General features: G+C 45.8%; 3 protein-coding genes across 5 annotated transcripts in view; 2 read left to right on the top strand and 1 right to left on the bottom strand.

The window, feature by feature from the left end:
- The first annotated feature begins 18 nt into the window (after nucleotides 1–18).
- On the top strand, nucleotides 19–7244 carry arl10 (ADP-ribosylation factor-like 10). Its single transcript, XM_076022407.1, has 5 exons — nucleotides 19–161; nucleotides 698–1059; nucleotides 2441–2630; nucleotides 4795–4970; nucleotides 5241–7244. The coding sequence occupies exons 1-5, from the start codon at nucleotides 140–142 to the stop codon at nucleotides 5412–5414; spliced, it is 924 nt and encodes a 307-aa protein (XP_075878522.1). The 5' UTR covers nucleotides 19–139; the 3' UTR covers nucleotides 5415–7244.
- A 340-nt stretch (nucleotides 7245–7584) lies between these two features.
- nop16 (NOP16 nucleolar protein homolog (yeast)) lies at nucleotides 7585–11633 on the bottom strand. Its single transcript, XM_076022408.1, has 5 exons — nucleotides 11437–11633; nucleotides 11066–11174; nucleotides 10358–10430; nucleotides 9881–9987; nucleotides 7585–8830 (listed from the first exon to the last, which is right to left on the bottom strand). The coding sequence occupies exons 1-5, from the start codon at nucleotides 11541–11543 to the stop codon at nucleotides 8687–8689; spliced, it is 540 nt and encodes a 179-aa protein (XP_075878523.1). The 5' UTR covers nucleotides 11544–11633; the 3' UTR covers nucleotides 7585–8686.
- Nucleotides 11634–13617: 1984 nt separating this feature from the next.
- Nucleotides 13618–20542, top strand: part of grk6 (G protein-coupled receptor kinase 6) — a 15460-nt gene continuing 8535 nt past the window's right edge. The window contains exons 1-2 of one of the 3 annotated variants that reach the window (XR_012926321.1): nucleotides 13618–13884; nucleotides 17669–17764. Coding sequence is in view for 2 of the 3 variants with exons in the window: in XM_076022421.1 (XP_075878536.1) it covers nucleotides 13833–13884; nucleotides 17669–17764 (148 nt within the window). In the remaining variant the exon portion in view is untranslated. The remainder of the gene's footprint in view (nucleotides 13885–17668; nucleotides 17765–20542) is intronic. The other 2 variants (XM_076022421.1, XM_076022422.1) reach the window with 2 other exon arrangements.

The following is a 20542-nucleotide window of genomic DNA, read 5'->3' as shown; positions in this document are numbered from 1 at the left end:
TTACACCCCGACTTTAATGTTAAATTTTAACGGATTTTCTAGTGAAAACGTTTGACGTGTTTTCGTGGTGTGGAGTGTCGAGGAGTTCAGCGGATCACAGCCAGCGTGTGGCGCTCTTCGCTTCTCCTGGCTGCTGTAAATGGAAATCAACTTGTTCATAGGTGTGAGAAGCTCTCGCCGCTCCGACTGGCACAGAAACGCAACTCGCGTGATTCGTGTGTGGATGCGTCACCCGCGCGTCGACACGACACAGGGCGGTGCCACCTGTTACTCATTCATTAATAAGCTATTGCAAATATTCTATGAATGTGTCGCCTACATCAGGTTTCAGACTCGACTGATAATGGCGTCAGGTTACTTCTGTCTGTCTGAAGGCCAGGATAGTATTCCGTTTGTTAAGCTCTCCATTGTGTACGTGAGTTACAAGTTGTGAGTGCAAATGTGCATTTTCTTTTTCTTTTTGTTTTGTTTCCAGTCGCAAATAGAGGAATCCCACCATAGGTGTAGGATTTCATGATTTGTTTTACTTATTCCTCATACATTAAATGTATTTGATTAGAATAAATGCACGTCATATTTGCTCTCTCTCTCTCTCTCTCTCTCTCTCTCTCTCTCTCTCTCTCTCTCTCTCTCTCTCTCTCTCTCTCTCTCTCTCTCGCTCTCTCTCGGTAAGTCCTACTTTCTCATTTACCTGGAGGCGCGGGTCCGCAGGAGCAGCAGCGGAGAGTACGAGCAGCACGTGAACGTCTCTCGAAACAAAAACAAGAGGAGACAGCGCGCTCACATGCAAACGCCGCCAAGAAGCAGAAGGAAGCAGCAGACACTTCCTCTCCTCCGTCGCCCTCGCCTCCTCCTCCTCTTCCTCCCGGGGCCGGTTCTTCGCACCCAGGGAGCCACCGGCGACTCCGCCCGCCGACACTAATGGTTCTCCTCCGGCACATCTCCGTGGCTTTGACCGCCGCCGTGGCCGCTCTGGGCTCCGCGCTCTTCATTGCCCTCAACTTCTTCTACAAGCGGCGGGTATGGTCACCGCAGGCGGAGTACTGCACCATCAGAGAGGTGAGACGCGCCGGAGCTCCGCGTTTCATCAATGGATGGATGAAATTAAGCCCATATAGATAGATAGATAGATAGATAGATAGATAGATAGATAGATAGATAGATAGATAGATGGTGTACCTGATGATCTCCTCAGAAACCCAATTTTGCATTATTGTTGTTGTTGTTGTTGTTGTTGTTGTTGTTGTTGTTTTTTCTCTGAACTGGATCTTGTTTTCCCCCGATTCTATATTTCGGAATAATAATATCACGCGACCTGAGTGTTTGCTGTGAGAGTCCACCAGGACGCATCTCTGACATAGCTCAGTGCAGGCCAAACAAGATGAAACGAGCCAACGTCTCATACCCGGAGCACGGAGGCGATTGCTTTAAGACTGCAAGGGAGGCTCAGCTTTTCCGCCGCCTGCCACAAGGGGGCAATCCAGATGTTCAGGCTACTTTGTATTAACGTCCCTGTCATGGCAGCTTCAGTGCACATCATTGTAGATTTTTGGTGTAAACTGCTAGTTGTATGACTACTCCTTCTACTTTCTGATGCTCAGCTTTCAATCAATATTTCAACTGCTACTTATTACCTGCTGCTGTGCTGCTGATGCAGCAGTGGAATTCTGAACGTCTGTGGGATGTTGCAAACATTTGCTGTGTGTGAGATGAGCTAAACTGTTTCCAGCTCTACAGTTTGCCTTTTGGGAGACAAGCTTCTCTGAATTCAGGGAAGCTGCGGTAGGTTTCAGCACGGCTGTGTCGTGGACAGGAGGATTAAACTCCATCAGATCCTGCTGAGCTGCAGCTAGGATTGAGGATTTGACCTCTTTCCCACTGAGGAAGAAAAAAAGACAGAATTCAGTTCAGTAGAACTATGTTGAAAACGCTGTTGGTTGCAGCTCAGACTCAGGATTTCACCTCGTTCCCACTGAGGAGGAAGAAAATTAACTATGTTGAAAACACTGTTGCCTCTTTCAGGAACATTTTTGTTTTAAATGAGTCGATACTGATAAGAAGTTGGAGCTAGTGTGCAAGTGTCGACGTGTTTGTGTGAGCACATGACCCAAGCAGAAAAATCAAAAACTGATGTTTCTGCACAAAGTCCGAGCTGATGCACGCTATCTGGTAGGAGGAACCGGAGCTCTGCAGTTTCAGCAGGTTCTAGGTTCAACCCTCACAAAGTGTATCGTGTTGCCTCCATCTAGATTATTATTATTATATATTATTTTACTCACCTTGTTCATGTTTTTTTCTCTTCTTCAACACAACAGTGTTTTTTTTACTTCAGACGTTCAACAAATGCTCCTGATTGGTCAATTAATTAAGTATGTTCACTCTATGGTTGTGGGTGAGTGTCAGTCCGTCTGACTGATGGAGCATTTTTCTGTTCCTGCAGGAGGAGGAGGAGCTTGGGAGGCGCCAGGTCCTGGTCCTTGGACTGGACGGGGCCGGGAAGAGCAGCATGCTGCAGGGTCTGGCCCCCGGCGAGGCCACGGCGGCAGCCAAGAGGCGGCGCTGCCGGCCCACCCGTGGCTTCAACTTCATGAGCATGAACGCCACGTCATGTCAGTTGGACTTCCTGGAGAGTAAGTCTCTGTTTTTACTTGTCAACTCCTTTGTGTCCATCAGCTCAGAGCAGTCAGTTCCACACAGAAGAACCACCTGCCAGAGCCACCAACTTAAGAGTCGGAGCCTTGATATTTGTGAGAGCACGAGAAGAAACTCTCCTTGAACTCTCATTCTGTCATCGATCTGCAGAAATGTCCTGAATGACCTTTCATTGATTTATTTTCCTGTGTTGGAATCACAGCTGGTGTGAAGAGTTTTGATCTGATCTCCTCCAGAAACCAGTCCAGTGGCTCTGAAACAGACAGTTCTTCAGTACCAGAGTACCGCCTGGTTTGGATCTGTCGGTTGCCTCAAAATCACAATTGATGCAGCTACTGAATCTTCTCTTCAATCTCCTCTGTCATTGTTGGTCAACCACTTGGGGAAACTGTGAAACTTCAAGTGACAAGAGTACACTAAAGCTGTCAATTAATATTACTTTTAATAGTAGACACCCTTTGGATAGGAAATATAAGCTCATGCCTACACAGAGATGATACCAGAGTCCGTGGCTTCAGCAAAGTTAGACTAAAGAAAAGTCCTTGGTACATTAGTCAACCTTGAAACTTAATCTAACTCTTGGTATTTCATGTGCTAAGGCAACCCTTGCTTTATATGTTCCATGAGCTCTGTGTATCGTGTTCCCCTACGTGGTGCATTTGTTTATGTTTGCATACGGATGCTGGTATTGTCCAGTCAATTTCACTACCTACCAAGAACAAAGTATTATTGTATTGTACTGTGCCGTGTCATGTCATGTCGTGTCATGCCATACAGTATGGTACTGAACTGCTCATCGTATATCGTATCGTACCATACCGCACCGTATTGTATCATATTGTATCATTACTTGTTGTGTCGTGTTGTTTGGTACCATATCGTAACATGTCGTATCGTCTCATGTGGTATTGTATTGTGTCATAATCGTACCCTATCGTATCGTATCGTATCGTATCGTACCATACCGCACTGTATCGTGTCATATTGTATCGTTACGTGTTGTGTTGAGTTGTTTGGTACCGTATCATAACATGTCGTATCGTCTCGTGTGATATTGTATCATGTCATAATCGTATCGTATCGTATCGTATCATATCATATTGTATCATGTTGTGCTATACGGTTTGGTACTAAACTGTTCCATACCGTACCGTATCGTACCATACCGTACCGTATGGTATTGTATCATATTGTATCGTATTATATCATATCGCTTCAAATCGCATCATACCATGCCATATCATATCATATCATATCATATTGTTGTTAGCCATATTGTACTGTATAGTATCATATCGCACTGCATCACACCATATCGTACCATACCGTATTATACGCCCACTAACAGGCATTCAGCGGCTCGGAGACGTTCAGTCGTGGGACGGGTCTCAGCGGATCAATCAGGACGATCAGAGGCGGCAGGAGGTCTCGGAGGCTCTGCAGCTCAGCTGGGGCAGCGTGTTGAGGCGGAGACGTTGACGCTGAGGCCTGCTGACGGCTCGGTCCTCGTCAGGAGCAGCGAGGTGAAGCGGCACTGACGGGGATCGCTGGGGAAATCCAGCCAGAGAGTTATTTGAAAAGGGCCTAGATGAAGAGACGCAGTTCAGACCTGTGATGTGTTGAAGTCGCCTCCCGTCTGGGTTCCGACTGGAGCAGCGCTGCGATGTTTATGTTCTCCTGATTTATGCAGCCGCGGCACCGCAGCTGATCAGACAGACGTGTGTTGCCACGCTTGTCTGTGTGCTGGCAAAAGGGCAAAATTGAGGGATGAGAGACTGAAGTGATGCTTGCCACGTCCAGAATCCCCCCTCTGTTCTCCTGCCGCTGATAAAAAAAAAAAATTCACCACAAACAGACAAGACAACAAAAATAATCATAAACAAGGAAGGAGAATAAGAAAAAACAGCTGCAGCAATGATGTTCCATAACATATGGATTAAATCCAGCAGGAATCCTGGGTATTAATTATGGTTAAATGCCATCTCATCCTGTTCCATCCCTCAGTGAGCCTGGATTCTGCTTCGCTCTGCTTCACAACTCACATTCATCTGCCGCTGATTGGTCCCACTGTGGAGCGGTGTGCTGACGGCTGCTGTTATTTATTCGTGTTCCGCTGCTTCTCTTCTTCTGCTCACCTCGCAGTCGGCGGCGGCGAGGACCTGCGGCGTTACTGGTCCGATTACCTGATGAGGACCCACGTCCTGGTCTACGTGGTAGACTCGTCAGACAGGAGCCGCCTGCCGCTGGCTAAAGCTGAGCTGCACCGGCTGCTCAGGGCAGAGCCTCAGCTGCCCGTGGTTGTCCTGGGCAACAAGCAGGTGAGAACCAACTTCCTAGCAGGAACACTAATATCCCAACGTTGAACATCGCGATACATGATTTAATGAGATATTTATTAAAAAAAAAAAAAAAAAAAAAAAATTAATTAAAAAATAAATAGACAGAGCACAACTAGAATCTTGCTAGTTTCAGCTTCCAGTTGAGAGCAGAATTGGGAATGCCTGTCAGAGACACTTCCCATGTGCCAGAGGCTGTCGGACTGAGCTGGAGTGATTTTTACCCCTTCTTTTTCCTCCCCCCGCTGACAGGACAAAGTGAACGCTGTGAGCGTGTCTGAGCTGCACGATGCTCTGTCTCTGAGCTCAGTCAACGAGGACAGGAAGCTGTTCCTCTTGGCTGCACAGCTGGATCCGGACGGAGCCCGGAGGAACCCCCTGCGGGGCCTGGACACCTTCCAGGATCTTCTGCTTCAGCTCATCTGATCCTCCTCCTCCTCCTCCTCGTGCAGCTAAAGGGAAGGAGGACGTGGAGGGATGCGGGCAGATCTTCATTCCCTCTGCTCCGTTTGTTTGAGAAGCCGAAGGATGATGACAAGCTGTGCAACCTCTGCGTGTTCCAACTCACTCTCCGACGACGTCACTTCACCTCCTTTTAGAAACAGCAGCTCTCTGCAGTTAGGCTCATCTCACGACTTTGTTTTATTTCTGGTGGTGCTTACAGGGAAGGAGGAAAAGGAGGAGGAGGATGAAGGGCTGTTAGTGACTGAGTGTCATCGAGTCAGAACCTTCAACCTGTCACTGCTTTGTTCCAGTGGGAGGAGCTCTGAGGAATCCATGAGCATGTCAAAGTACTCTGTTTTATCTGTTATCATTAACTCGTCAGCTCCTAGTTGAGAAAGTTTTAAATTAAATATATATATATTTATGTATATATGTATATATACTGACAAGACTTGAATGTCCCATATTCACCAAAATCAGCAGCACTGTCCTGTCAACGAACTCCCCAGAAAACGTGGAGATAATCCTTTTGTGATGTCACAAGGGGCCACTGATATCTCTCTCTGGTTAGTGACCACACCTCTAGCCAGGTGCTATCTAGGGCAGGAGTCACCAACCTTTTTGGCACTGAGAGCTACTTCATGGGTCCTGAGTCACATGAAGGGCTACCAGTTTGCTAGACTCTCCTGAAATAACAAACTTATAAGTTATATATTTTTATTAATGATACTCATCTGTGTGAAAACACTTAGCAAGTCAATGAGTTCTCAATAATTATCAATAATTATGAAATAACAAACTTATAAGTTATATATTTTTATTAATGATACTCATCTGTGTGAAAACACTTAGCAAGTCAATGAATTCTCAATAATTCTCAATAATTATGAAATAACAAATTTATAAGTTATATATTTTTATTAATGATACTCATCTGTGTGAAAACACTTAGCAAGTCAATGAGTTCTCAATAATTATCAACACTGACTTAACAAGGTTGGATAAAATTGAATTTTAGACGCAGCTCAACGAGTTGAGCAATTTTTTAAACAGGCCTGAGGGCTACTCATGTAGTCCTTGGGGGCTAGCTGGTGTCTGCGGTCACCTAGTTGGTGACCCCTGGTCTAGGTTCTCTAACACTGCCTGGTGTTTAGCTCCTTCCAAATATGTGGGAGGTCCAACAGAGCATCAGGCTTAGCAAGAGGCTGTAAACAGAAGGCTAAATGCGCTGCTTTCTGGGCGTCTAGCGAGGTTTTTGTCAGATAATCAATGACGCCGGGCTGCAGTGGACAAAATAAACAGCTGGATGTGGCTGTAATGTGGGCCCTTCAAGTGTCAGACTGACAGTGGGCTCAGTCACAATCCTTCAGGAAACCAGGAAGGGAAGCCTGTGATGTGCTGTGACGTCATCTCACTGCTCTTGACCAAACACCCCCAGTCCTGTCTGCCGCATCCACTGGGGGGCGCTGTGCACAAGACACCGCGATTGACAGACTGAATGTAGGAGTGCCGACGGCGAACAGGAGACAAATTGAAGACTGTTTTTCACGTCGCACGTGTGCAGTGGTGTTTGCTGCTGACGCAGTTCAACATTGGTCTTTTATTGCAGGTGTTCAGTGAATTCTACAGGTGTTGTTATCGCCATGTGACCGTGTTTAATGGACCAGCGTGTTTCTCGCTCTGTGTGTGTGTGTATTTTCATGCTTCAGTTTTGTGTTGTGCATGTGAAACTGAGGACTAAAAAACACATCATGCATGCCTTTATGATGTCATCCTCTTTTGATATCATAAACTTCTTAAACAGGCAGCAAACACTGAGTGTTTTTTTCCATTCTGTTCCTGCTGCATTAGCTTCCATTATCTTTCTGTAAGTACAATAACAGATTTTGATTTGCAAAACAAAGTAATGGCGCAACAAAAGAATGTTGTGGACACCAACCTTCTGTAATTACATTTTTGTTGTTTCAATCGTAAACACAGGTGAGTGTCAGGGAAAACGTTACAAATACAAACACTGGTGTGTTTGTGGAGACAACACAAACAACACAGATGCCCACAAACTAAAGGAAATATGTAGCTTTTTTTTTTATAACACACAGATGTTGCACTGGATCATAGGACGAAAAAAACAGTACTCTGAAAACCAGCGAAATCCACCAAACAAACACTTTTATTGACTTTTGATGAGTCCCATCTGCTGTTCCGGATGAGTCAGTCTCTCAGAAAACACTCATAGCTACTGCGATAGACAAAATTCCCAATCTGCCGGCATCTACGCATCGATAGCGGCAGTGAATGATTGACCCGAGTCACGAAGGTCGACATGACACACGCCAGTCAGACTATTGTTGTCTTGCCGTTTGTGCAGGAGATTATCTGGAGCAGCAGCAGCAGCGGAAAACTGTGAAGATAAGCCCGGAGGGCCATGTGACCAGCAAACTTTTGTGGTTTCAATATGCACAGTTTACGCTTGAACATCATAACGCAAAAAAAAAGAAAAGAAAAAAAGAACCAATAAAAATGATTGTTTGTGATAGCTGAGATGACACAGATTTTCAGAGGGATGATAAAAGTACACAAGGAAATTTGACTAGTAGAATTATTCAAGTGTCAAGATGAAACACACCCAAATTCAGTTTTGACCTGAAGCATTTTTTTTTAAGTAGAACAGCAGAGGGTTGTTTAAACAGGTTATATATTTTTTTTAAATTCCAAAGGATAAGTTTTCTATAATTTGACGGTAGTTTTTAAGTCATTGTCATAGTTATTGTAATTATTGCAGGCTTCTAACACGCCGTCCGCACCCTTCACTCGTGAACACACCTCAGACTGTTAAACATCAACTCTGTTCTTCTCCCATGCACCCCAGAGCTGGAGGTGGAGGTGCCACCTGCTTCCTGTTGCATGGAGAGGAAGTCTGGATCAACGGCGTTCTTACTGCAGGAAGTGACGTCACATGACTCTGCTGCTGCTCCTTTGACTCCAGAGAGTTCAGCTGACACATTCAGGCATATTTTGAAAACACGCCACAGTCAATTCTGTGAAGCATTCGGAGCAGGATGTGGGAAATTTCTGGAGGAGAGTGTAAAGGATTAAATAGGAAGTATGGAAGGGGAGCATGGCAGGAGGATGAAACCTCCTCCCACTGCTTTCTGTTGGCGTGCTGCGACTGATGAGCTGACGTTTTTGGCGTCAGCCCGTCTCATCCTGACGCAGGAAATGTCCTATTGTCCTGGACAGACTCAATGCTGCCTCTACTGGTCCATCAGTTGCGGGTAGCCGAGCGAGTCCATGAAGGCGCCGTAGTGCTCCGAGTGGAAGCGCTTGTACTCGTCGACTTTTCTCTTGATCTGTTTCGGGGTGTCCTGGTAGTAGTTCTTCTCGTCTCTGGCCATCGCCTGTCGAGGACGCCAGGGAACAGTCGGTCACGGAGATGCAAAAAGATATCAAAACATTGTCACCATTGTCAAGTTGCACTCTCGACTTGGCAAGGAAACCGCATAGTTAGTCCTCTGTTTGCAGCTCGCACTAAAACTGATTATTTGCTAGACATTCAACATGTTTGAAAAGGGACAAAACCACAGAGGGCGGAGCAAACGGGGAGCAGTGGGATTAAATCTATCTTAATGAACACGTAAACCAAGTCAGCTGGCATTCAGGCTCATGCTGGAAGCAGCCCAGAGTAATTTATAAGAGCAGAGTATTTACAGCCACAGCAGTCAGTGTTCGTTGCTGAAACACCTGCTGGCGATGATCACTTTCAAGTTCAAGGTTTTTACTACTTCTTTTTATTCAAAAAAATCCTCTTCCAAACATAAAAGAATCCCTCGCAGTCACACAACATCCTCCAAATTGTCGGCTCATGAGTCACGACAACCTCTGCAGTCATGACTCATTCCAAACGGCTGAGAAGCCATTCAGACAAAGAGCTCAGCTGATAAAAGCACCACTAATTAAAAAACTTTGTACTGACAGCAGCAGCTGTGAAGTGCTTTACAAATTCACAGACAGAGCTTAATTAATAAAAATGTGGCCCACTCAGAAGAAATAATCACACTGGAGTGGAAAAAAAACAGGAAATAACAGCCTGTTGTTTAGATGTTGGCACGAAGAGGGAAGGCAATGTGTAAGGATGAGTGTGGAGGAGAATACAAATCAGATTTACTCTGCCTTTACTGCATTGATCCGATATATATCTGTCTATTGCTGGCATAGTAAGACTTTGACTTGTAATTCAATGTTAATGAGCATCTAAAGGTTTTATTAGTATCTCACCTGGTCATTGCATCTATTCTGTTTAACTTTAATTCCGCAAATAAATAAATAAATAAATAAAATAAAACAATCTTTGACATGCTAATTTTTAGATCTTCAATCAAAATGTTGAGCCAAGCCTGGCATACAGACAAGACAGTGTCACAGTAGATAAAAACCATTCCCACCCTCACCTTATAATTGTCCTTGTGTTCTCGGATCATATGCTGAACATACTCGATCAAGTCCGTAGAGAGCGACTTGGTGTTTTTTGCAGGGCGGCTCGCCTCCTCCACCAGCTCTGTCACAACCACAAACACAAACCAAGGTGAGACAACACAGAACGTGAAAATAATCTCCAAACACAGAAATGTATCCAACAACTCATTTATTCATTTATTTAAACCTTGCTGAGAATAAATTCAGGGCCACAACGTTAGGGAGGTAAAATCCTCAGATGTAGACAAGAGCATGATGAAAAGCCAGAAGGTAAACACGTTTCAAAGATGTTTGGACCAGCCAATCACTGGCATGCGTTCATCCATTAAATTCAAAGGGTTACCACCCACCAGCCACTACCTTCACCATATTATTGCAGTTGCTCAATTTGAGTCTGAGGCGGCCTGCAGAATGAAAAGAAGCCACTTCACCATGCCGACGTCGCCACTTACGGTTGACAACGTAGGGTTTGATCACAACACCGGGGGTCGCCCTGGTCCCTTTGGCCTTGGCTTCACCAAGGAGCTGCAAACACACAAACAGGCATCGTTGAAAAAAATCCGTGGTCACAAGGTGGCTAGCAGTCAGCTGTGGATCTCATCCTTCTGCTGTAACGCAGCCGCTCACAAGGCTCTTCACAGCAGAACATCATGTGACAGCTAACGAGCCCAGAGGGGGGCCATAAATATATTAATATAAATAAGCCATTTCTGGATCAACCTCTCTACTCACACTACTGCATTCGACTGTTGATCTCTTTAACTGACAGGACAATGCAAATCTTCCAGCGAGCTCCTGCTTTTAAATGTTCATTATTTGACCACTGCTGTCCCCTTGTGGCATAACAGAGAACAACGGAACATGTTCGGACCTGATGGGTAAATTTGAATCAATATCAATCAATATTACAAACACATGCAGATTTTTTTTTAAATAGCTTTCCAACTAATCAGAACAGGACACTGAAAGTTATGTGACTCGAGTATTTTCGTGAGGTTTGTTCTTATTTACATTTCAACATAATTGTTTTTGTTTGTTTGTTGCACTTGGCAAAATTACATGTCAATAGTCATTCTTGCTCTGAATTTGAAAGATCGGACATTGCTGTGCGTCGTGTTCATCATACTGAAAGGCAGGACAAAGTAATATGAAACACTAACGCTGGTTTTCTTGAAGGGCAGTGAACGGTTCGGGTCAAAGGCCAGTCCCATCTCCTGCAGGTTCCTGGCCGTCGACTTGTGGTTGTCCCAGGCGTTCCGAATGAGAGAACTGGCACGAAGACACAACATGTTCAGCATCATTTAAGGGAACGATACCTACACGTGACGTGGAATTGAAAGACCCATAATTCGGATAGATAACTTTACACCTTCCTAAAATAATCTTTAAGATACGAGGATTCTCGTTTCGTTGCGACAAACTGAATATCTTCAGGGTCACGTGCTTCAAATTTAAAAACACTTTTAACTCATCTCACATTCGCCACACGTGCCCATAAGCTAAGCTAGCATGCTAACGTGGAGTCACGTACTTCTCTATTCGTGGGTTGTTTTTCTTGATAAACTTCTTTTTTAGCTTCTTCCGGTCCTTGTTATAATCGAACGTCTTTCTCCTCTTGGACTGCTTGGCTTTTGGCATGTCTGTGATACTTTTTAAATTCTCTTTTCACGAGACGAAAGAATATTATCTGTGACCGAAAAGGAAGCGGGGTTGCAGCTACCGGAAGTGCGATAGTGTTTATTCCGGTCTCGTGACTACAGACCACGCCCATCAATCTCTGACGCTTTCAAATGGCGACTTTATAAACAAGACAACCGTCAGAGTTTGACATTTAAGAACATTAAAAACGCTCTTGGGGTGGGGAGGGGCGCACATGTTAGCTGGCAACGTGCTGTTTAGCAATTTCATTAAGACAAAGTGTAACAAAATATTTTAAAGAAATATTTTAAATAAAAAAAAAACTATTGCAATTGGGAGGAGACTGGTCGTTTGTGAATTTACCCCATGCAGGCTACATGTATGTCAAATGCAATAGAGTTTATATTATTTATGAGGGTGCGGGAGAAGCTGCTGTGTCTGCACACAACAGTGCAATAAACAGGAAGTGGCCTTTGCTTGACATCACTTCACGTACTGGAAGATTCTGTGTGGTTTCCCTCTGAGATGTTTCCTTCCACACAGATCTCCTGCCGTTGTTTTTTTTTTTTTCTTCTTCTTTCTTTCTACCAGTTAAAATCATATTTTGTAAATTGCCTTTGTCCCTCTCCTTTAAGCGTAAGATATTAGTGTTCTCTTGAAGAAAAAAAAAAGCATAAATGAAATCATCATGAGAAAAATGTTGGATGCTGGAAAAGTCAAAGAGACTGTACACAGTGCTAATGCTAAACAATATCAAAGGGGAACAAGTAAAAGACTAAAACCTCAGAACACAAGTGTTGAGTCAGCGTTGGAAGCACTCGCAGTGGCTTTTTTCCCCTGTAGATGTCAGTACGGGACAACACTGATCAATACTGATCAGCTCAAGGCTAAAACAACTCATTAATTTAAAATTTAAAATACTAGTTTATTATTAATGAGTTACTAAAATATATTAAAACACTCCCAATACAAGCAAATGAAGTATTACTGATTATCTGAAGACCTGTTTAGTTTGCATGCTGCACACCCTGAGATTTCCAACGTGTGGACTTTTACCATGCCGTCTGCATTTGCAGGAAAAGCTGAGCCCGAGGGGAAAGCATGCAGATCAATAACTCTAATATACACTGGTGTGAGCTGCCGTCATCATTGCCCACAGCAGAACCCTGAATGTTGTGCCTAATGCACCTTTAATGCATCACAGTGCTTTCATTGATCCATGCAGGGAAATCGACTTAGTGTATGTTCTGACACGATGGGCCTCAGAAAGCAGCTAGTCAGCCAGGTGATACACCTCCTGAGTTTTCAACCTTAAAAAATAACAACAAAAACTAATGTGACCCGCCAGATGGAACCTTTGCCATAATCAACCGGGGGTTATCTCACATTTCCCTGTGGAAAATATGAAATTGAAGGCCCAATCACAAATCCCTGGTATATACCCAAAAAGCAACTTTCTGCACATGACCCCTGGTCATTGTGGCATACTTTGTTGTACATTGTGGTAATGTGACACCCTTGATAACGATCAAAAGGGAAATGGGTTGCTTGCGGGAAAATAAGCATAAATGAAAAACACTTTAAAAGACAAACTTATGTTTTTGTCAAAAAAAGAAAAAATAGTTTAACTTAGGCTTACTTTTCTAAGGTTGAACAAAAATTTGACTAGTTGACGCTGGTTGACCAAGACACTCCACAATTCTGCTGGTTTGTTGGGTGAATTATCTTCTTTTTTTCCCCCATTACATATATGAAAGCGATCTCAGCTCAGCAATTAAGATATAACTTAATTTACCCTCCAAAAAATAAATAAAAACACTCCAATGTTGTTCTGCCCATAAAAAGTACATTCAAATATTCATCAGACTTAAACGTGTTTAATAATATCTATATCTATATCTATATCTATATCTATATCATATAGATATATATATGATGGACGAGGTGAGAATATAGTGTCGGTCCCATAGTTGATGTTTTATTAAGGGATGGTTTGAAACGTCTCTTCCTCCTGCCTGACAGCGCTACTGGGCGGAGGGACCAGGAGGAGGAGACAGCGGAGGGGGAGGAGGGAGCGGAGCAGCAGGGGTGCGGACTGTCTGTCTGTCACCGGACAGCAGCCCTCCACGGCACGGCAGCCACGGACGGACACTTTGGGATCTGGCGCCCGGGGGAGGACGGTGCTTCGAGGGTGACTAGCTGAGATCTGGAAGCGGCGGGGAGGTGCGGGAGTTCCGGCTGCCGCCGCCGCTGCTGCTGCTGTTGCTGTCACCGCCGTTAGCATCGACCATGGAGCTGGAGAACATCGTGGCCAACACGGTGCTGCTCAAAGCACGGGAAGGTAAGGACGGACCCGGCGGAACCGACCCTGGGTACCGGATGGTGCCCCCCCGACTCCCACCCTACAGAAACGGCTCCCTCCCCTCCCCAAAAACGGCGGCTTCACTTCCTCAAATTCTACGACATCCACGGTCGGTCGGATAGAAACAGGATGTCAGCGAAAAGACGCGCCGCTTTCGAGTGGAGCGAGCCCAGGGACCAGACTCCGCTGACGGCGCGGGCTAGTTGACATGATACAGCCCCGTGTTCGACCACACGCGAGTGTTTAACCGACATCAACTCGGCGTATTGAGAGTGCCGATGGGGCGTGGGGGGTTTGGTGGGGCTGAAACGTGCTTCTTCTTCTTTGCTTCCTCGCCGTGAACTGTCAGTTCCGACAGGCTAGCAGCACCTCTCTCACGCGCGCACAGCGGGGATGTCGAGCTAGGGATACGTGTTTATTCCCGCCGTGTGGCGACCGCACGGGCGTGTGCCTGTGAGAATCAGCATTATACACATGAAGGTGCCGGTTGAATAAAAAACACAAAGACAAAAACAAAAGCGGAAACGCTTGTAAGAAACGGCCCCGAAGTTTTTGGTCCGGAAGAGGATCCAGCAGCAGCAGCAGCAGCCGCAGCAGCGAGAGACAGAGATGAGCGTTCGGGTGACACTTTGCTTCTTCATGCTGATGTTGCAGCATCGTTTACGAAACAGGATGTTGAGGCACAGCTGCCGAGCTGCTCCGAGCTGGGCTGAGCTGAGCAGAGCAGGGCTTCAAACGCACAGCACTGTGAAGCCCTGCTGAGGGCCTCTTCAGGTCCTCAGTCCAGCTTCAAACATCTCCTCAACGTCTGATGTCCACGTTTCCTAGAGCAGACTGTTGCTGTTGCCAACCCCCCCAGCCTCTGCTTCCTCCTCGGTGCCTTCATGATTGTTTGTGCTTTCTGTTGATGTTGATCCAACCAGGAGATGTTGTTGTTGATGTGAGGGCTCTATACCATAATCCCGCTGCCATCTGCAGATGGCCACCAGAATATGAACGTCTGATCCCTTCCGCTGTGAGCTGATCTACTGCTCAGCTCAGCCAAATCTGCTCATTCCGAGCAAGGTGGCCTGTCCCCGAGGTCCAGGCGGGCAGAGCCCGGGCGTGCTGCTCTGTCCCCATCAGTGGAGAGATCTTGTGATCAAGATTTGTGGGTCATCAGCAGGCCCTGCGGCTGCAACCGTGCGTTAATTGTTGCTTTAAGAGGAAGTTGACCAACAACCAAGGGCTGGAGATGGTTGAATTTCAACACAAGATCTCAGAGAGTTCAGAGAGAATTCCTCGTGAGATGAAGGAAGTGTCACAAGGCTGCTTCTAACTGCACTTGTTGAAAAGAGGTTTGGAATTGCTGCTCCAGGCATGAACAGTAAACTAGTTTTGAGCTTTTACATCATTAAACAAATAAAGAAAGTCTTTGGTTTTCATTATGGTGTTCAGGATTCTACACACATACACATTATTATTATTATTATTATTATTATTATTATTATTATTATTATTATTATTATAAAAATACATGTTCTTATAGAGCCATTTTCATCTGCAAAATCTCAAAGTGCTGCAGGTACCTTTTAAAGAAAGGAGGACAGGTGCCAGTCAGTCATGTTTGCTAATGCTAGCAGGTCTGGATGTATGAATTTGAATTGTAAAACATATTTTTGGTTTGACCCTCCAGTAGTCAAATACCGCAAACGGATCTTTCCAGAAGGTCCACTTTCAAAAGACCTTTGTTGTAAAAACAGGGTCTGTAAATTCTGAGTCAGAGCTATGCAGCCGTGCAGCCTCCTCCTGTCAGCGGGCGAACCTGCTGTTTCTCACACTGGTGATGTTTCATTCTGAATACGCTGAACTTTCTTATTGTGATCAGGAGACACCTGAGGTTGAGACATGAAACTTCCTGTGGTTGGAGCTCTGGTTCAGCATGAATACGCTGCATGTTCAGATGGGTGCCGGGCATGATTCTGGCCTATACACTGTATATAAAAGGCCCATATTCTGCTCATTTTCAACTAATCAGTGTCATGGCAGATTGCAGTGGTCCAGGGTCACGCTAGTTATTGTCTAAGCGATTGTCCTGAGTTGGCAGCACATTTAACCCCCTGTTTACAGTTGTCGGCTAAAACTGGTGCTTTGTTGGACCTTCACCGTGTGTTGAAGGAGATAAGAGCAAGGTGCTCTCAGAGAGCGGAGCCAACGCCTGGCTGGTGGAGTGGTCACCAACCTGGGAGAGCTATTGCCACCCTCCGTGGCATTATGGAGGGAGTGATTTCCAGAACTGTGAGTTTTAGTTCACCAGTAGGAGAAGTGAAGGAGGAACTTTTTTCCATTTCTGTGAAGCTCACTCGCAGACACACAGTCTTGGGGGAACTTTTGCAAAAATGATGTTCTATGAACTGCACAGCCGAAGAGCCACGCGTTATTCAGTGTGTTCTTGAAAAGTGGGCAACCTCTTAATAAGCATAAAAAACAATTTCCTTTTACCCATAACAGTCCCGTTCCTCTTCAATGTGAGCACAGAGATAGAGTTGAGTTGTTTTTGATCCCCACGCAGGCCAATGAATGAGGACATATCCTATGTCTCCAGGCTGTGTGCATGTATGTTTCTTCAAAATAATCCCGGGCCCCCACTCCACCATCAGCTGATGTGTTATCACGCTGCGGGCAGCGTGGAACTATTCATAGGATATTTCACATTTTTACTGCCTCTGTTTCCCCGAAGGAGTCAAAGTGTAAACAGACACAAGGACATGTGACCAGCGCTCAGGCACCCCAGGACCACAGCAACATTATGGCGCTAATGCATCAACGGGAAGAGACAGGGAGGCCGGCGTTTGGCTTCCGAGCGTCAACTTTGCGCGTCATCAGTCTGTGCACGGCCAGGGCGCCGCCAGAGGATGAGCTGATTGGCTCCCGTCGGCATAATTACCTCCGTTCACACTCCTGTCCGGTTTGTCTTCATTTACGCCTCGGGAATGTGGTTTCCTCCCCCATTGATTAGCTTATTGCTAATTTGGTGCCCGATAGCATCGTCTGCTTCCTGGACATGACGGTGAGCCTCTTGCGTCGCAGTCCGCAAGGGGTGAGGTGCGTTTTCAATGGGGCGTGTCGTCCGAGGAGAAGCTCGCTCTCCTCCACGTTTGAATTGCAAATAGAAGGCGACTTGAAGACTCTCCGTGTGCAGCCATGTGTTCACAACAGCGGCGTGTTGTCAGTGACAACAGGGCGAAACATCAGAGCGTTGCCGCGTTCGGCCACAGAGAAGCGACGCTACCCGAGGACTTTCAGACTCTTCGTCTCCTCCGCCAAGCGAAAAAAACCAAACTTGTGATTGGAGATGTGCCTCTGCAGCTTAACTCTGCAGGTTAACCACTGGTGTTGCCCGAGCAGCGATCATTTTGCATCGTAAGGAGGATGCAGCTGCAAGTTCTGACTGTGCGATAATATCTGACGCCCTCAGTATGAGATTTATTAAGATACAGAGAAAGGCGACTGAACACTTCAATAGAACGAAATGAGAACGCTGTGTTAAAAAGTGTTACACGTGTTTTGTTCATTTTGCTTCTATTCAGCTACTCAAACTGCGCACATTATGCAGCGACTTGCTTGACTGCCAACAGCCTGTAGGGTTCCTACCTTCCACAGTCCGAGGAGCCGCTCACCTGCTGCCTTCGCTCACACCTGTCTGTCTGACAGAAGGGAAGAGCAGGTTGGCGTTATTCCTTTGCCGCCGTGTCTGACCTCTTTGTCTGTCCGTTGGTTTCAGGGGGCGGCGGAAACAGAAAAGGAAAAAGTAAGAAGTGGAAGCAGCTGCTGCAGTTTCCTCACATCAGCCTCTGCGAAGAGCTGCGACAGAGCATAGGTGAGACGACAGCGTTTGCTCTTCGGGGGTGGGTGGGGGGGGGGGGGGTGCAGAACCTTTTTTTTTTTTCATATCAGTTCCAAATAACAGTTTGTATAAGGTCTGTTGTTAGTCTGGAAGGGGTGGCGGGAGTGCCCTGTTGTCCAAAATCACAAGACCTCCGTATCATCAGCATGGTCTCCTAACTGGATGAGATAACAGATGAAGAGAGCTCCTTCCAGACGGTCTGGGAATGCACCTCTGGAAACACTCCCCTTAACTTCCTCCTCAACTGTGATAACTTATATAATCTTGATTTAGAAGTTCCACCTACAGCTTGGCACCAAATGCACTGACACACCCAAACACACATAAACACACACACACACACACACACACACACACACACACACACACACACACACACACGCACACACACACACACACTGCCTGACCAGCCCTGAAAATAAAGCAGTGACCCTTTTTTCATCTGGTCGAGGTGATTCACGCAGAGTGAACCGGGAATTCCGATTCAGTTCATGGAAAAGAAGAAATGGAATCAAACCTTCTTGAGCTCAGTGGAGCAGTATGCTGTGACACTGCATCCCCCAAGTCACTGCACCACAGTGACCTGGGAGTGCAGTCTAACTGTCACAAGTCAACAAACCAAAAAAAAGAAAAAACCTTCATTTCAGCGTAGGACCACTGTTGCTACAGGATTTTCCAACCAGTAACCAAACTGGTGCAGCAGCAACAATTGTCCGTCTACAGGGGAGTTGTGGTGCGAGTCTCTCAGCACAAGTTCGGAACCCAGTTCTTAGGACAAGTCAGACATTTGTCGACAGAAGAATATTAAATTATCTTGCAATCCTAATGTCATGGGGCAGAAATGGATTTTTCTGTTCTATTTCGGTCCATTATGACCAGTGACGTGACCTGATGTGTCTGTTTGTCAGACAGCCAGTGGCGACCAAAACAAACGCACTCCACTATGCAGAGAAACAGAAAGTGCGGCAGGCGAAAGAACAATCGTGTCAAGCTAAACGATGCCACAGGAAGCGGTGGCCTCGGCAGGAAGAGGAAGTAGAGGGTGGTTCAGTCAGTTGGAACCTTCTTCTGCACAGACACGTCACCTCTGGCTAAGGTGTGACGCTGGAGATGTTCCCGTCTGGAGGCGACGGCAACGATCCAGGTGCCCCACCCTGGAGGAGCGTCTCGCTGGCGACCCTGAGAACTGCACACAAGGATCCCTTTGTCGGCCCGCTGCCGCTTCAGATCCCATTCTCGACGGTTTGTGGTTTTAGTGTTCGAAAACCGTGATTTGAGTTGCAGCGCCTGCAGGAGCAGCAGCAGCAGCAGCAGCAGCAGCAGCAGCAGCAGCTGAGGATGTTCAGTGCAGTCAGTGAGAAAAACCAACTCCTGACTGCCGGTGGCTGGGGTGCTCTCAGCAGGGACGTCTCTGTAGCACCGGCCCTCGTCAGATGGTGGGTTCTCCTGCTCGACCATCACTATCGCAAACATCTCCGGGAATCAAGTGCTTCTACTTCCCTGAAAGGTTAAACGGCGGCGACGCCATGTGATGTCAGTGTGATGTGAAATATTGGCTCCATAACGTTGTTTACATCTGTACCGTGCCTCCATACATGGCATAAGCAGTGCAGTGCGGCGAGCACACAGGACACATTGTTAGCAGCGCGTCTGCTGAGAGACAGCGCCCCTGATGGCAACCTGCGATAGAGGCGGTGCCGCCTGCAGGGGCAGCGGCAGCGGCAGCAGGAGGAGGTACCTACTGGAACTTGGAGATGGAAAAAAGATAAAAGATCTCACCGTGAGAACTTCCTGTTGCTTCTTCACGAAATTCACTGGGTGACTTCAACCAGTTCACACACCACATCTTCACAGCCAGCAACCTCTTCCTGCCTTTGTTGTGTTAAAATCGCACGTCATTCAACTTTTACGAACTCTTCGCAGTTTTAGCAGGAGGGCTGTGAACACGGGGCTCAATACGCTGTTTTTCTGCAGAATTTTTAGCGCGAAGCCGCTGACCCACTGCAGCCAGGATGAAAATGTAAAGACGATACCAAAATAATAGCTGGTAATATAGATAATAGAGAATCGGAGAGTTGATGCAAATATTAAGTGAAAATATATTTTTTTTGTTTGGTCTGTGATTTTATCTCTCACGTTTGACTGGCTGATGGCTCAAGGAGCTGTAATCAGAAACACAGGAAACAAAGACCGCAGAACAATCTCAGCCACGACTGTTCAGCGGCAGCTGCCAATAATAATATTATTGACAATTATAACGTCATTAAAGAGCTCAATGGGACCAGATGAAACAAAAACAGGAACATTTTGTCATAAGACACTAAAAAAACAGTTTGCTTTCTTCATTAGACCATGAAAACAAAATTGAAGTCAACAGTAACTATTAAATTAGCAATGATTATCCAAACTCAATGCCACATTAAAGACTAATCTAATCTCTCTAAAATCTAATTCGAAAGCATCCCATCCAGGTCTCTGCTCTGACCCATGAAAGAAGCAGAACTCCTTGGAGGATTTAAAGGCCCACTGTTTGACTCTGGAATTGTTTGGAGATAAACACAAGGCTTGAAGGCCCCATGAGAAGAAACATTTTCAGACGGATCTGTTGGCAAGACAAGGAGCAAAAGAAATACATCCATGTTTGTAGTTTAAACATTTGATGATAAGCAATAAGCATGAGGAAGTGGCTACCTCCAGAGTATTGCCTCCTGCTATAAATGCAGCATGGCCGCGTGTAACATAATCTCCCCT

This window comes from Nelusetta ayraudi, unplaced genomic scaffold (assembly GCF_046127955.1).
Source record: "Nelusetta ayraudi isolate G7.1 ecotype Tasmania unplaced genomic scaffold, CSIRO-AGI_Nayr_v1 ptg000011l, whole genome shotgun sequence".
Classification (NCBI taxonomy): domain Eukaryota; kingdom Metazoa; phylum Chordata; class Actinopteri; order Tetraodontiformes; family Monacanthidae; genus Nelusetta; species Nelusetta ayraudi.
Note: the sequence above shows the minus strand (reverse complement) of the source record. Positions and strands in the feature narration are given on the sequence as shown.